At 40.6% G+C, this 17,612-nt stretch overlaps 1 protein-coding gene across 2 annotated transcripts in view; it reads right to left on the reverse strand.

Moving 5' to 3' along the window:
- Positions 1–4,315: 4,315 nt before the first annotated feature.
- The window catches only part of KCNK5 (potassium two pore domain channel subfamily K member 5), a 38,727-nt gene continuing 25,430 nt past the window's right edge, over positions 4,316–17,612 (reverse strand). For both annotated transcript variants that reach the window (XM_081854189.1, XM_081854188.1), the window contains 5 exons: positions 15,260–15,371; positions 13,123–13,289; positions 11,524–11,692; positions 7,097–9,986; positions 4,316–6,905 (listed from right to left, as the gene is read on the reverse strand). In XM_081854189.1, coding sequence (XP_081710315.1) covers positions 9,169–9,986; positions 11,524–11,692; positions 13,123–13,289; positions 15,260–15,371 — 1,266 coding nt within the window. In that variant the 3' untranslated portion in view covers positions 4,316–6,905; positions 7,097–9,168. The remainder of the gene's footprint in view (positions 6,906–7,096; positions 9,987–11,523; positions 11,693–13,122; positions 13,290–15,259; positions 15,372–17,612) is intronic.

The raw sequence follows: 17,612 nt of genomic DNA on the forward strand, positions 1-17,612 counted from the left end.
CTCCCTGGAAAAGACCCTGATGTTGGGAAAAATTGGGAGCACAAGGAGAAGGGGACGACAGAGGATGAGATCGTTGGACAGTGTTCTTGAAGCTGCTAACATGGGTTTGACCATACTACGGGAGGCAATGGAAGACAGGAGTGCCTGGTGTACTCTGGTCCATGGGGTCACGAAGAGCTGGACACGACTAAATGACTAAACAACAACAAGAACAAAGCATGCCTTGCCTCAAACTGCAAGAGTGTCAGCTGTCTAAACAAATCACCCACCCACCCACACATCTTTTAATTCTCAACATGTTTCAGACACAAACACAAGCCAGTCTTAAGCCACTGTCTCTCTTAAGATAGCAAATGGTTCTGTGGTCTGAGCAGTTGCATTGCCTTGAGTTGATTGCAGTCTGGAAATATAAGGCAGCTGGATTAGTCTTGAATGGGCGAGTAGCTCTAACTGCCTTCCTTTACAAGTGAGTTTTTTTGTTGAAACATGCTGGGAATCAAAAGATACTTCTTTGTCTATGCAGCTGGTGCTCTTGCAGATTTGAGGCGACCCTTTTAAAATCTCCGCTTGCTGCTTCAGACTTATTTATTTCTGAAATAAATATGGACTGAAATAACACTTTTAGTGTCTTATGCACACTTAACTGTGCTGGATTTTGGCTAATGTATTTTCAACCAGAATATGGGATTTTTTAATTTTTTGTATTTATGTGCAACTATTTGTGAAACATGGTTCTCCACACACCCCTCAGGTCACAAGATAATATCCATTGTGCTTATCAGCTAATTTATATATAATTTTAATCAGGGCACATATGTGCTAGCACAACCGATATACTTGAGACGGCATTCTACTGCCTGATTTTTGTTTACTCATTTACCGGTATCTGAAAGGTGTTAGCGCTTTTGGAGCCTATCACTTCCTTCATTTGGAAAACACCTTTCAGGAGGTAGGACATAATAGTCACACCTCCCAACCAGCCAATCAGAATTCTTTCATTTATGCAGCATAGTTGTGAGCACCATTGCACATTGTGAATGCATCAATTTTATCAAGACTATGGAAAGGTGTTTGAGGTTTTTTTCTGGCTAAGATAGCATATCTTGCAGGCCTATGAGCTGCTGAGCTCTAACTAATGGACTCTTAGAACTATGGCAGGTCTGTAGATTTAGCACTACACTATACTATGCTGTGGTCTAAACCACAGAGCCTAGGGCTTGCCGATCAGAAGGTTAGCGGTTTGAATCCCCGCGATGGGGTGAGCTCCCGTTGCTCAGTCCCTGCTCCTGCCAACCTAGCAGTTCGAAAGCACATCAAAGTGCAAGTAGATAAATAGGTACCGCTCTGGTGGGAGGGTAAACAGCATTTCCGTCATAGCTGTCAACTTACAGATTTGAAAATAAGGGACCAGCAGCCAAAATAAGGGACCTGCAGCCTCACCTGTTCCAGGCACTCCAGTCTTCCTGTCCTCCTGCAGTCTGGTCAAACTCATGCTGGGTAGCTTCAAGAACACTGTCCAACCAACTTTGTTACCAGAGGTTCAACTGAATAGAATCTGAATCACATGCACCACAAGGCCTATGCAGCCTCAACTTAAGATGGCTCCCCAGCCTGGCTTTGCACTGCAAAGTTTGCAGCAGCACGTGCAACAAAATGGCATCCAGCATTCAAAAAACCCCTCAGCTTGCATTAACTAGCCACACACAAGGCATGCAAGCTCCACCCCCCAGTCGTTCTTAGACTTCTTATTGGGTGAGCAACACAGCCAAGCAACACAGTTGGAGCCTCTCTCCTCCCTGGCCGGCAGGGAGGGAGGGAGAGGAGCTGCTTCCTTTGAAATTTAAGGGACATCATTTAAGGGACATTTAAGGGACATCCATCAATAAGGGACAGCAGCGGGACATGGCGCTGGAATAAGGGACTGTCCCTTCAAATAAGGGACACTTGACAGCTATGATTTCCGTGCACTGCTCTGGTTTGCCAGAAGCGACTTAGTCATGCTGGCCACATGACACGGAAGCTGTCTGCGGACAAACGCCGGCTCCCTCGGCCTGTAAAGCAAAATGAGCGCCGCAACCCCAGAGTTATTTGCGACTGGACCTAATGGTCAGGGGTCCCTTTACCTTTACCTTTACCTTTATATTGAAGCCCATGGCCAGAAATGTTTTGGTGAAGAGGCCTAAGGATAAACTATGTGTAGGGTGCACATCATGAGTTAATGTGAAACAGCAAAAAAACAGCTACAGATACAAGTATAACCCTGATATGTTTATAGTTGCTAACTTATTATTTAAATAGACTTTAAAACAGAGCAGGGAATGTTAGAATCTGCTCAAGCAATGAGGCTATGTCAGGTTTAGCCATCACAGCCCTTCACAATTCAAATTAGCATGCTATAGGACTTCAACAATGGTGATTGTAACCAACAAGTGAGACCATGGTTTCCTAATACATCAGTTCCAGGCAAGTATCTTGCCAAAAAAAAAAAAAAAATTGGTTTGGGTAGCTGTAGGCTTCTCAAGAGAACTCTCCTTATTACTGTGATTGTGACATTGGTTTCCTCACACTGGTACAAGGCCAGGCTCTGTAGTCATTTATAGATCTACCAGCTGAGACAGACCTGCTTGGATTGCAAGAACCAAGAATCTCAAAACTATTCTGTAACACAGGGATGAGGAGCCCATGGCCCTCTAGAAGTTCTGTCTAATTAATTTTTATTAGGACCCTCTAGATGTTGTTGGATTATGATTACCAAGATCCCTGAACATTGGCCGTTCTGGCTGACGCCGGTGGGAGCTGGGAGTCCAACAACATCTAGAGAGCTGCAGGTTCCCCATCTCTTGGTGAAATATTTGAAGTAAATGTTACACCTGCAAGAAATATGCCATACCCACTATTCCCCACCTGTGAAGCACAATAGGAATAGTGAGCCCTCCATGGGGATGTCATATTTCTTGCAGGTGCAACATTTACTTCAGCGCATCTGTGGTGCATCTTTTGCACCTCAACTGGACTTTCTTGTTGCCTGTTAGTTTTGCTGCTGGTTGGCTGTTACATGGGGGGCATAAGAATTCGTTCATTCCCCCCCCCAAAAAAATATAGTCTGGCCCCCCACAAGGTCTGAGGGACAGTGGACTGGCCCCCTGCTGAAAAAGTTTGCTGACCCCTGTTACTAATCTAAGGTCATCCTGTGGCTAAGTGGGCATTTGAACCCAGCTGCCTTTAGTCCTAGCCTTACTCTTTGATGACTACACTGCACTGTCTCTTCAGAAGCCTTGCCTATCATCAGGCTCAGCAGTGCATCCTTGCCACAATCAACACAAAACAAAACTCGGCCGATACAATGGCTTCCTTTTAATTATCACTAGAAAGCAGTGTTTCCTTACACACCCAGAAACTGACTGAGCTGTACAGAGATGTAATCAGTGGAGCATGAGGCCATAAACCGGCTATCAGGAGCAAGGCATGCAGGCTCTTCTGATCCCAGTTTAGGTTGCTTTTGCTTGTTCAGAGCAGTCATCCCAGTATATGATCGCAAAGAGGCAAAAAAACTGCAGCATTTCCTTGATTAAGGTTGCACCAACCTCGCAGGCTAGTTGGTTAGTCAAGATCAGAATGGGTTAGTGACATGACATAAAAACATGTGGTTCCCTTTAACGCAGCTCTCTGATCATTTGTCTTTACCTTTACCTCCACTGGAGAGAGGTGTAAAGCAAAGCTTTCTTTCTACCTGGGGAAAAAAGCCATTAAAAGGTGGTATCCCATCTCTCTACAATAAAACCAAGCAGCTTATGCAACTGTTAGCTGCTAACACTACAGGTCTCCAATGACTTTATCATCTCAAATGATGGTGAATGAGTATTGAAGGAACACACTCCACCTATTTATTTTTTAAAATGCTTAAACTATGTTTATGACCAACAAAAACCACAATTGTCCTATTTTTAGGAACAACATGGATCCTAGCTTATTTTCAAGGCTTCTTGAATGTATCACACTTGGGTTTCTGAAGCTTAAAGTGGCTCCTTTTAAAGTTAAGTTGAAAGTGTATCTCCTGATGTCTTAGGAAAAAGTAGCGTCTTGGGAATGACTTTAAAATAAAGATAATGTGCCTTCTATTTTATAGAGTGGCGTTAACTAATATCTACTCTGAGCAGATCCACTGTATTAATCATGTTAATTTCAGCAGGCCTACTCTCTCGAGTAAAACCCAGTTGAGTACCACACAGTATGTTTTCCCACTACAACTTTTTTGAATTCAGTCTAGTATGTCATTTCCTTTTGGCAATGTCCATTAAGTGTCAGGAAGAAAAACTTCTTTTTTAAAAATAACAATCACTTTTTATTGAAAAAGAGTTAAAATAAATTACATTTTACAAAGTCTAATATGTACATACAGTGATTCCAGTGACACAAATCAGCAAACAAAAGTACAGACTGAAACAGGAATTGTGTCTATTCATGTGATGGAGTGAGAGATGAGATCATTAGGTCTGTGCACACTTCCTGAAGCATATGAAAATGGAGACCCTCATTTTAAAATTCACTGCAGCATAGAAAGCATGAAAATTAAAGGCTCTAGGCAACTTTTAAAATCAGCAGGGATACATAATACTTTTTCCAGAGAAGATACTAGTACATTTTCACTTGTACCATATCAATAAAATAAGGGGAGTATCAGATCATGCTCAGGGCAGAAAACTTTAGTTTATATGTTTTGAAACACCCATTGCCAGCAATGGAGTCAACTATGTATTCAGATTATGAAGAACCAATAAAAATGTTGCTTAAAAGTTTCATACCACTGTATTAAATTCATAACAGTTGTGTAAGCAAGTGTTTCAGAGCTTCATTTAGTGACTCCCTTTAAAAGAAAAGCTAGAGTGATATACTCATTTACACTATCTATGGGTCAGTTTTGCAGTGGATATGCATATCAATCAAACATCAATCTGGCGGGTGGGTTGTAAAGCTTTTCCTGTATTTTTTCAGAGCAAATTTTCACCCAGTTGCCACCCTACTATAAGACAGTTGAATACCCAATCTCAGTCCCAGGAATGACCCCAATGTTTGGCTAATTCTGGTCATGAGAATATCCTCTACACCAGAGGTTTTCAACCTTTTGTGCCCCACAAAAGGTCCTTGACCAACTGCATTCTTTCTGTGGCACCCCTGTGGGACTCAGGAGTCCAGTAGTGTCACCCCTTGTGTGTAGAGCTGGCAGCCTCTCACCCTTTTTTGGACACCCTCCCTTGTGGGGTGTTGCCTCAGCCTCCTCTCTTTCCCCCTCTCCTTGGGAGTCATCCGGGCAGCTACTGCTGCAGTCCCTGGTGTCTGAGCTGCCCGCCCCAAAGAGAGGTGCTTCCCAGAGGCACCATTCGCTCGCAGATCTTATAGCCAGAGCTGCTGCAATAAACAGCTGTGTAAGTCTCTGGGATGCAGAGATGTGAAAGGGCATCAGAGGAAGGGAGGGAAAGAGGAACAGAGGCTAGTGTTGCCCACGGCACCCCTGACCACCATTCAAGGCACACTGGTTGAAAACCACTGCTATAGACTGTTAAGCAAAAAGAAGGAGAGTTGGTGGGTTGTTTGGTCCAATTTATGGAACTGTATTTCCTCTCAATAACACTATGAAGCTTAGCAGCTATTGCCAGCGTTCTGGGTTGTTCTGAGCCCAGTGACAACAGTAGCGGTGGGACGAAAGGTAAAGCAGCAGTACCAAGGTTTCATGATCCACAGCTTGGTAGAGATAAGTGGGAAGGAGACTCCTCCCTTTCCCTACTGAAACACATGCATAAGATTGATGCTCTGGTGCTTTTGAAGGTTAGCAGCTTTCCTTTTTTTTTAAAAAAAAAAAATCCCTTCCATAAACACCTATAACATGAACATAAAGTGGAGATTCCCCACTCTCAGGCCGGAGGAGGAGAAGAAGTTTCCAAACCTAACACTTTCGCTTGTTTTCATATTATGGAAATCCTTCTCAATACTTGGCTGAGAATTCAAGCTAGGCAAAGGCACTTCAAAGGGACTTAGACTGAAAAGACTGAAGCTCCACTAAACATGGAAGACAGTACTTCAGACCAGGAGAGTGCTAAGGCAAACAAGTCCTCTGGTAGGTCTAAGGTGACTCCATTGTTTAATGAATGCTAGGTAAAGAAAGAAACCAACAACTAACTGGTAGAATCATAGAACAGTGAAGGGAAAATGAATAGCTTTCAGCAACTAAAAACCATGATCCAGTAAGTTATGCATATAGCCTTTTGGGCTGGCCACTTTATGACCAAAAAACCCCCTCCGCAAGGCACATGGTGGATTTGTTGAGAGGTAAGATTCTACCAGATGATCCAGCTGTTTCTCACATGTCCACTTTGATTTTAACCAGGCACTAGGCAGAACACTGAAGTCTTTGTATCTATCAAATTTGTCTTCACTTAAAACAAGGATAAGGTTTCCTTGAAAGTGGGTAAAGTTCCTAAAATGCAGAATATTTCCTAGGAAGGTGTTAATCACATCTAAAGAGCAGTACCTAACCTATGTTTTCATCAGGACACACAAGCTCACCTGTAGATGTACAGGTGAGCCTTAAGATGGAGACCTCAGCTTCAAGTTCCTATTATTTTGTTTCTGTCTGCCTATGCACTAAACAACACAACAGTCACACCAAGAAGACATAATGTTTCAAGGGAATTATACGTTGTTTCTTGGCTGTTCCTATACTGATCTCGACACTAAAAGAAGTGTGCACCGTTCTGTACCTCTTTTAGTACAGAGAGAAACCTTTAAGTCATTCATTCATGGAAGACACAACAGATTGCAATGTCAACATTATGAAGTTATTTTCATAAAAATGATTTGCACTTCTGTAACAAAAATGGGACACAGTTCAGTACTTAGTGTATTAACTGCTATTAATATGAGGAACACTACAAATTCCTTCCAGTAGCACCTTAAAGACCAACTAAGTCAGTTCTTGGTATGAGCTTTCGTGTGCATGCACACTTCTTCAGATACACTGAAACAGAAGTTTCCAGACCCTTCTATATAGTGAGAAGGTGGGGAGGGTTTTGTTTTGACTATGGCAGACCAACACGGCTACCTATCTGTATGAGGAACACTGTCACTGATAAAAACAGCAGGACGACATTTTTTGAGTTGTGAAACTGTTTGATGCCAAATGTTGTTTTACAGAGGTAAAAATAAGTCATGCCTGCAAAGGATCAGTCTAACTATTAAAAAGTAGCCACAAAGCCTCTAAGAGAAACATCACTAGCCTCCTGGCCTTATTTCAGCTATACATTACATAATGCATAAGATAACACTGGCAAATCCAATTGAACAATTTCCTGTCTAGAAAAGTGTGAGAAAATAGAAGTTTTGGGTTCCTTCTTAATTTCTTTTCTCCTCCTGCAACCTTCTTTGTATATACAGTACACATTTCCAAACAGAAATGAACAGACCATCTTTTGCAGGTAATGCCTTTGAGCTGTCCTTCTGCAGACATTTTCTAAGAAAGGGAATACTACACACCTCTTCCCCACTCTTCAGAAGCCAAACAGTAGTCAAAAAGAGAAGTTTTGAGTATATCTAATCATTCAAGATCAGCACTGCAAAAATTCCACTTGGCCCTTCTTACCATGTCAGATTCAAAAATCCTCCCTCCAAGATTTTCATCATCCACTAATTCTTCCATTTCAGATCAAAACAGGAGGAAGTACAATTAAAATCTACACTGGAGTGACTCACAACCTGATTCTCAAACATCTCTAGGACTGTGATCTAGAACACTTAGGCTAGAACACTTGCTTAGATTGTTCACCAATGTAACTCTGCTCCAAAGATATATGTAATTTAAAAAGGAATACCAACCACTGAGTTAATTATTTCTCTGCCATGTAAAGCCAGTTATCAGATAAAGCCCTTTGCCATGATATCCAGCTTCGGCTGCTTTTATAAGTCTTCTCATACTCTCCCCAAATTACAGTTAACATTTTCATTTTACTTAGAAAGCAGTTGAAATACAGCAGAAATATATGAAAAACCAACAACATTGTGTGCCCATAACAAATATACATCTACTCTAAAGTATCAAATGGAGTGGATAAAAATGGAATGTTTTAGAATCAGAGAGACAATGAATATAACAAAGCAGCTCTTCGGCTGTTCAGACAAACATCAAGGTATTCAGGCTGTGTTTTGCATTTTTTATATATCTAAAAACCAGTCAGTCAAAAGGGCAGTGTCACCAAACTTCACTTAGGAGACACGAGCACATGAAATTCAAGTATTTTCTGTAGACTATGGACAATGGAAGGGCACTTCTGATGCAAAACTGTTTGCCACTGTGCTTTTCTTCATTTTAAATCTGTCATCTGCAATCTCCTCGCACCAATCTGTTACTAAATTTTAAATATTAGTCATATGTACTTTTCATTATAACCAGGTTTAACTGCAGATAGTTTCTTGTACAATAGAAGATATAATGTCTCCATAAAATTGGTTCTGTGTCTAAGTTAGTGCTTTTGTTCATGGACCTTCAGCTCACGACTCAGCAGAACTGGCATAACTTGAGCAGTTATTGTTCAAGTTCCCTAGTCAGGACTGCCAATGTATCTCAACTCTGACCTTTAGATACTCAGCCCTTCTGGTTCAAAGCATCCCTTTGAAGGAGAATGGAAAGAGAGCTTCATTGTGCGATTTTGAGCTTGCATGAAACAATCATCATTTTCCACTCTGAGCCTAGATGTGATCTGAATTCAGTTTTTCAGAAATCAAGAGTTAGTGCAGTAACCAGCCACGTCATACATACAATCAATCCAAACCAGTCTGATTTCAATATCAGAACGTCATTCTTCATCAAATACTGAATAGGCCCAATAACTCTAGGCTTTTCTTCCTAACTTCAAGCACGACCAACTCCCCAAAGGGAAAAGGAACCCTCAAGTTTTAGAATTGTCACTTCACAGTGAGTAATCAAACTGAGTAACAAACAACTAGAGATAACATCCAGCTGTTGAACGCTTTCAGTATGCTAATGCAAGGAGGTGGTGGCAGTAGAAAATGCCAAACATGGTACACCTTCCTCTTTTTCCTCCTCATGCATGTTCATCTGTTCAAATCTGTGTTAAATGATCTTCAGGAAGCCAGTAACAAAAAAGAAAAAGCTGTTGTTCACGTTGCAGCTTTTGCAGTATTCACTATGTTGTATTCATTCATTAGCTGCTCATAAGGCACAGATATCTCTAAATCATTATTAGTAAACGTAGATTCATCAGAGGATGAAAATGTCACCAGTTTTTTGGGAGACTCTGGTTCCTCTGCAAGATTGTCATCCATAGACGACTTTGAAGTTTCTTCATCATCTGAAATATCCTCTTCATCCTCATCTTCATTTACAAAAGTTATATTGGCATTTTCAAAGATCAGGGGTCGATAGTCCCTGGAGTCCCATGCTTCTCCTTCTTCCTCACTGATCCGATCCAGTTGATTTACAAACCCACTGCCCTCAATTGGGCTATCCCCAATACGCCTATCAGTTAGATGCCTCATAACATGAAAGTTTTGGAGTCCCAGAGAAACCTCATCATAGTCAAATAACTTGCTCCTTGTGTACATCACTTTGGCATCTTGGCTAGAATGTTGCAAGGCTGGCTTCACTGGCTCTCCATTTAGGATTTTGTCATTGCTTGTTTTCAGACCCTTCTTTCCAATCTGCTTGATGAGATCATTGTAAGTCTCTTGCTTCTTGGAAAGGAAGCTAAAAATGTTCACATCTTTTGGGTTAGACATCTGAAGAGCTTTTTTTGTAGGAGGGTGGGTCTCAAAGGACTCCTTCCTTTTTTTCCTTCGTTTCTTGATTGCTTTGTGGACCTCAACAAACATGCTGACCTTCCAGTTAACAAAGAGAGAAAGCCATGCTAAGCCTAGGTAGATCCACAGCTCCACAAAGTATCTGTAGAGTGAATGGTAGGTCATATTTGGATTCACACCTGAAAGGGGAAAAAACAGAAAAAAAATTATAGGATCATGCATACATACATACATACATACATGCCTTAACATTAGATTGACATTTTCATGTTTCACAAGAAACACAGGCAAGTTGTGCTTCCAACCCACTAAAAAGGAGATTTTTTTAAATGTGAACAACTAATTGTAGGGTCTAATTTGTAGTACCTCTCATAACTTAAAATAGTCATATGGTACTTTGGGATCAGGGTCAGCCTTTGTGCCTGAGATCAAGTACCAAACCCCAACAGTCTGTTCTGCAAACATCGAGTGTCCAAGATTAAAAAGTCTTGTCACATATTTAAATTCCAATAACTGCACATATATGCTGACAGATGTTTCCATAGCTGGAGCCTTCTTTGTACAGGATCTTGTCTATCAATGAGTACCTAGGCAATCTCCTCATCACGTAACACATTGGCTGCCCAGTTTCTAGCCCTAATATGCGTTTCTTTCAGACCTACTGGTTGGTTATCTGGAGCAACCTGTCATTCAGAAAGCTTCTTGACAGAGTCTCTAAATTATTATTCTTAATAAAAGTATCTATAAGATGGCTTTTGGGATTTGGCATGCATTTGTGACTGCTCATTTGTACCTGCCCCTTATGTCTAACTACTTGCCCTCAAGCTACTGAGTGGGCACATTGGGAAGAAAGAGGGGATGGATGGACTTTTATGCCCAGCGTGACTGAAGTGGGTCTGCTGGCTGTTTCCTTATTTTCCAAATTAAACAACTGAAGGAAATGGTGAGTCCCTGCATCTCACTAGCTTAGTGGAAGGGGGGTGGTAGCATTACCAAAGAGTTAGTGCTGTGGTTAGTATTTTACTCTCCCCAATCAGGGTGAAATTATTCCTCACACCAGTATTATTATTATTTTTTGTTCAGTTCACAAAGCAGGTGGTTTGCAAAATGTCAGTCAAGTCCCAAAACACAACCAATAAAATGTTTACAAGAGCAATCCATTGAAGCAAACATTGCAACAGAACCAAATATGGCACCATAACCATACACAGCAGCAGTGCTTCAAGTAATACTGAGCCTCACACAGTAACATAATGCCAAACACATGGCTGAGCCTATACTTCTTTAAATGGGGTGGGATCCCAGTAATGTAAGAGCTGCCAGTGCCTCAAGGGGGAAAAGATCCCGCATTCATGACAAAGGCGGCCCTCAGTGTGTCACCACACAATGAGATATGCTTGCTTGTGGGATAAAATGAAAGAAAGACTGCAACCGCTGTTCTCAGCTTAATAATTTGCCCTTCCAATGTAATCTGATTGTTTATGTCAGTTGTGCATGCACCAACAACCACCCACATGACAGCCCACGAGATTTTTCTTCTTTGCAGAACTGACAATTCCAATGCCAATAAAAAGTGGAGATGAGTCACTTATATAGGAAATCACTCTTGCAACTCCGCACATTGACTTTGTGATTGGCGGTTGTGTTAAGAAGTGCTGCAAACTTGCAAAGTATTAATGTTAATTAGCTGCCAGGGTGTCATGAATTGTTACTGACCAGCAACGTAGTCTCCAAATCCTATGGTGGTAATAGTGATGAATGAGAAGTAGAGTCCTTCAATATAATCCCAGCCTTCAGTCACCATAAAGACAAAGGGAGGAAGAACCAGGTGGATCAGGACTCCCCAAAGGATGAAAATAGCAGTGCATGTAATTTGTGCTTTTCTCTGCAATAAATGAAAGGGGGGGGGGGAAGGAGAGATAAAGATAAATTATTTTGTTCTCTTCTTGTGCATTTTGCATTAACGAAACAAACAAAACCACAATAACTGTCTATCCTGTGGCAAGAATGTAGCAACTGCAGCCAAACTGAAGGAAGTAAATATAGGAAGTAAATGAGTAAAATCAGGTTCATTTGAATTTTTGGTTATTTCCGGACATGTTTTCTTCTTCTTCTGTTTTCTTGCTGGTAAAACAAGTAGCATCTTGGCATAAAACCATCACACCATGGATTTTCCCATAGCATTTTCGCTTTGTGAAGCATTTGTGTGGAACCTGCCCCACAGTTTAAGAGTTAAATGAGAGAAGCCTCTTAGTAACTATCATTCTCTCTCAAGTTTCTCACTTGTAGATTTTTTGAGATGGAGGTTCTTTTACATGAATACCTCAGCAGAGCAAATAAAAAAAGACATGGCAAATACACAATGCAAAACCTGTGTTGTAATAAAACTATATGACACAATGTGATGAAGTTTAAACCATTAGCAAGTTCTTTCTAGCCAGTGAAGATTCACCCAGCACCCAAGAAAGAGGGAAACAAACAAACCAAAAGAAACCCCATCTAGCAGAAAGATGGGATTGCTCAATCCTACAAGAACATAATGTATTTTTTTCAACTAAGATAAGCCTGAGCCCCTCAAAACAGGGAATTTAGAGGGAAACAGAAGAGTACAGAAATACTGTGAGACATGATGATGGTACAAAGGGCAAGGAAATATTATTTTAACAGATCTGGACAGGGTTCCAACCTTTTACATTCTGAAGCATATGCCACCCATTCGGATTCTTTGCTAAGCAACAGCAGGAAGCCAATGACAGTTCTGGTTCTGCACTCTTTTTTATTGGCCCTTATTTAGAACTTACGTGAAGAATCTGGGCAATGCATTCTAGCTGCATATTTGAGCAATGTATTCTAGCTGCAATGTATGGACAGTCTTCGGACTATAGAAAGTAGGGAACAGAGGAAAGAGGGGAAGTTGGGGCAGAATGGAAGGCTGGGAATAGCTACCAAGGGGGGAAATTCACATTCCCAATCATCTAAAATTGTTTCTGATATGCTGATATGTGAATTATGGCTAATTTCCCTATACATAGCCTTTTTATTTTTTGTGTAGCTCATGCATAGGAATTTATACTAAAATTTCAAGCTGCTTAGTTGCCTTGGTTTTAATTCTGTCCAGTACTAATTTATACTGCAAGCAGTTATGGCGTGCATCAATACTGTTATCAGTAAGGAAAGGTGATCCATTGCATCCGAGTTACTTCTAAATAAAGGAAATGTTTTCTGCATCATCTGTCTCACAGATTGATTTTAAAGGTCTTCAGAGTTCCATGCATCCTGTGCCAGCAGTAAGATAATCAGAAATTCATTTCGTACCAGGCTTACTCCTCTCTTTGTCAGGAACTGGCCCAGTCTCTTGGCACGTCCTCCAAAAAACTTCCCCAAAGCACTGATCCATGTTAAGCAGAGAGGAACACCAAAGAGTCCATAAAATATACAGAAAAGTCGTCCAGCTACAGTCTTTGGAGCAACATTTCCATATCCTGAAAAAGAACATTGTATTAAAAGTTACCTATGCCATTTTCAAGCACCAAACAATAATAATTTCTTCTCTGTGAAAGTTTTTGAGCTTGCTCACACATGACAGTTTTGGGTCTGACGTCCTGCAAGATTTTTACTTGCCTCTACTGTCTAACATATGATCATTTAGTAAGTCACAAGTCGGTATTATCATAGCCTGCATATACATATCGGACACACATGGGCACTCACTGCAAACAGTAATAGGATATGAACTGGGCTAAAGATTCTGTGATTACACATTGCATCCGCAGAAGCTGGCCTCAGAATTCTGAGTCCTAAGATTCTTTGCTTTCCGGTTTAAAACAAATAAAGTTTTCAGCCCTTAATAAAGACGTTTGAAAATGAGTGGATAGACAGTGAAATTTCAGAAGCCAGTCAGTAACCATGCAGCGGAATACTGAACAAGACATTGTATTTGCCAGGCTGTCATCTCATGACTGATCTGCAATGCTGGTGGAGGAACCACCTCACTTAGCTGCTGCTCTGTGCAAACACCTCTGTTCTGTGCTGTTCTACATGGTTATGAAGATGGGATCAGAAGATATTTTGTTTAAGGATTCAGACAGGTTACATATGCCATGAAAACTGGCACAAAAACTGGCACCCAAGCTTTATTAAATACTATATGGCATATACCAAATTGCTCAGCCACCTGCCACTGAAAGAGAGAAAGACAAAAACAATTCTCTTATGCTTTCAGTCCTCGTGGCTGAAAATACACTAAACAAGGACCTAGGGAGAGCAGAGCCCATGTGTTGTAAGTCAATAAGAATATTCAAGTTTAAACCAGTTTCTGCTTTCTTGAACTGTTTATACAAAGTTTTTCTGGGCAGGGGGAGGAGGAAAGAATGTCAAGTTTCCTTCAAATTATTTTAAATAATGGTAACAAGTAGAACATAGTGCTTTATTTGGTTATGCAGTAAGGTTTCTACCTCCCCTTGCCCACCTACTCTGGTCAGTATGTTTTCTAACACTAAGCATGTTCTTTCTCAAGACAAACAAACAGACTCTGATGTTTTCCTACATCTTACAAGATTTTTTTTAACAACATGAAAAATTTTGCAAAACAAAAAACAGCATAAATAAACCCTTTAACACTGTTTTCTCTCATTCTCTCTCTAGCTTGGGAATGAGGCACAAATAATACATAAAGCTTTTTATTGGTTTGATTGTGGCAACTCATTTTAGTCGCTTTGAATCACTTTTGTGACCCAAAATTGTGGTACCCAGAACTCGACACAATACTTTAGGTGTGATCTAACCATGGCAGAATAGAGCAGGACTATGACTGTGATTGTGGCACTTATACTTCCACGGACGCAGCCTAGAATAGCAATAGCTTCTTCTTTTTGCTGCAGCATCACACTGTTGACTCATGTTAAGCTTGTGGTCTACTAAGAACCCTTGTTCCTTTTCACATGTACTGCTGGCAATCCACGTGTCCCCCATCTTATATTTGTGCAGCTGGTTATTCCTGCCTAAGGGAAGAACCTGACATTTGTCCCTACTGAAATTCATTTTGTTAGTTCAGGCCCAGTTCTCCAATTGGTTAAGGTCCTCTTGAATGCCTATTCTGTCTTCTGCACCATTGGTTACCCTTCCCAGTTTGCTGTCATCTGCAAATATGATGAGCATCCCTTCAATTCCTTCATCCAAGTCATTTATAAAGATATTGAACACCAATGGGGTCAGAACAGAACCTTCAGTCACCCAAATTGTCTATTTTTTCCAGGATAATGTAGAGCACTATTAGAGAGCACTATTAGGGTTTGGTCAGTCAACCAGCTACAAATCCACCTAACAGTTACCTCACTCAACCCACATTTTGCCACCTTCTTTGCAACAATGTCATGGGGGATTTATGCATTCTTTATTCACCAGAGCTTTAAGAAGGAGAATATTCAGAAAGCAAGAGCAAGCCAATACTCACCAATGGTTGTAATCACAGTAGCAGCAAAGATGACAGCATTAGGCCAGTTCCAGTAGTTGAAGGTGTCATTGGCATCAATAGAAACCCCTTGTCCAGCAGCTTCTGATACCACCTATAGAAAAAATGACAGCGGTCACTCAAAATGCACCCAGAGAGTTAAACAAGACAAGCCATTCTTCCATTACAAAAATATTTTTTCCTTTACGAAAATAAAATGCAGTCTTCAAAATATATTTTACCCCATTCACACATGTTCAATTTTATCAATTTATCAGTGATAATTTTAAGATTGGCAAGAAAATCTAGTACCTCCCAGCTTATAATATTTTTCAAAACTCTATAGTATTTAATAGCTGTAGATTTTGGAAGTCATTGGAATTAAAAGAGTAACTATTCAAAGCTGTAGAGCTATCTTTTGTATTAGATTCTGCAGTCATAAAAACACTTGGGATAGTCTATAGTCCAGTTTTCAAATGCAGTAAGCGCTAAACTGAATTTGAGAATGATTTCTTGGTGTTGCTTTAAAGAACACGCAATGTTGTTTTGGGTCTTATCAAGGCCAGAGCGTAAGCATGGTGAATGGAGTCTTTTGGCAAAGCTGTTCAAATGAAAACAGTACAAGCACAGTGGAGTGCTTGTACACTTGCTGTGCTCAGGCAAGCCTCCATGAAACCAGGCTTTTCAGTTTATTTTTCTTTGCCTCATTTCCTAAATGAATTTCATGCTATCAGGGCTAACTGAGAAAGGGAACTGAGTGCAAAGAAACTTTCAGACTTGCTGTCCCAATTTGAACACTAAATATTTATTTTGGGCATTTTGTGGCAAGCGAGCCCATTCCTGCGACTTAAGCATTTCAGTGTTTTAAACATTTCTCCAAGTACAGCAGTTTTTAACAAGGGTGACCTCAACTTTTTGTAGGCATTACTTTGGAACACACTGCACTTCCAAACTTTTTTATTGGTCCATTGTAGATTGCATATATTGATCCCAGCAAGAGATATGCATTGATTGGAGCCAACGAACCAATAATTTTGTTTTTCTTAACTGATTCCACAATCAGTTAAGGCCGCACTCAGAAAACTAGTGGAACGCAACCACAGGGAGCATGGTCTAATGAGGCAAGCCATTTGTGGCATGACTTTGGCGATTTTCACTATGTGGTCTCTAAAATGCCAGAACAAAATTGGTTTGCATGGGTATGATTTAAGTTATCAGAAAAACATGCAGCACTGCTGCACAGCACGGGCTCCACACAACTAAGTGGACTGTTTGAACTGCCCAGAGCCCTTTTAGGAAGAGGTGTAGCAATTCCATTATCTCTCCCCGTCACTCCTCTCTTAAGGCCAAGTGATATTTCATTACCTCAGACTCCCACAGCAAAATCAAAGAATCTGAATGCCACTATGCATTATGCTGTTGGGCCATCCTGGATGTCATGATAAACCAGGATTTATTGTTACATAATAAACCGTGGTCTTATCCACTACCCCTCTCCTCTGACAGGGTTGCAAAGGGGAGATCGGAAGCTTTCACTTCCATTTTTTGATTGACCTCAGTTTAGTGTAACACCCAAACCGTAAATTGTGGCTAACCTTAACTATGGTTTGTTTAAAAAAATACAAGGCAGCTTCTTAACCATGGCTTAAATTTGGCTTGTTGCACGGAAAACCAGAGTTAAGATTAAGCATGGTTTGTTGGGCTGGGCAAAACAAGCAGCTGTGCTTATTAATCATAATAAAAAGCAGAAGTGAAATATTCATATGACTGTGCCAGAGGGAGAGAGGGGAGGGGACAAGCATAAGGTTCAATGTGGCTCAATTCTGTCATGTAAAACAATGGTTTATGACAATGTCTGAAACAGCCCAATATGCTAAGTCTTATGCAGATAACTTCATTAACCACAATCTCTGTTCAATTATGCATTTCAATCTATACCCTTGTCTGCAATTCAAAGAGTCAGTGAAGCAACACATGATAGTTTCTTCTTCCTCTCACATACAGATGACTACACTGAAAAGTTTCAATCTTACAACAGGCCACCCGAAACTTCTGGGCTCACAGAATTTTGGATATGTTGCTGTTAAACTGAGGCACCTTCTCCTCCCCTCAAAATTAATTAGATTTATGACAGCATTAACAGGTGATGGTTAATACAACTTCTTCCAAATTGGCTTTCTCCTATTCCTCATATATGAAATAGCAGACACAATCTTCAAGTGCTTGTGTTTCAGGGTAAAGAGGCGGGAGGCATAAATCAGCAGATGGAGAGGAAGAGCATATCAATGCAGTTCATATCCTGAGAAGCTACAGGGCCAACTCTTCTCACTGCTGTGTCAACATTTCACAAGTTCGC

This window comes from Podarcis erhardii (genome assembly GCF_964252035.2).
Source record: "Podarcis erhardii genome assembly, chromosome: 3".
Lineage (NCBI taxonomy): Eukaryota > Metazoa > Chordata > Lepidosauria > Squamata > Lacertidae > Podarcis > Podarcis erhardii.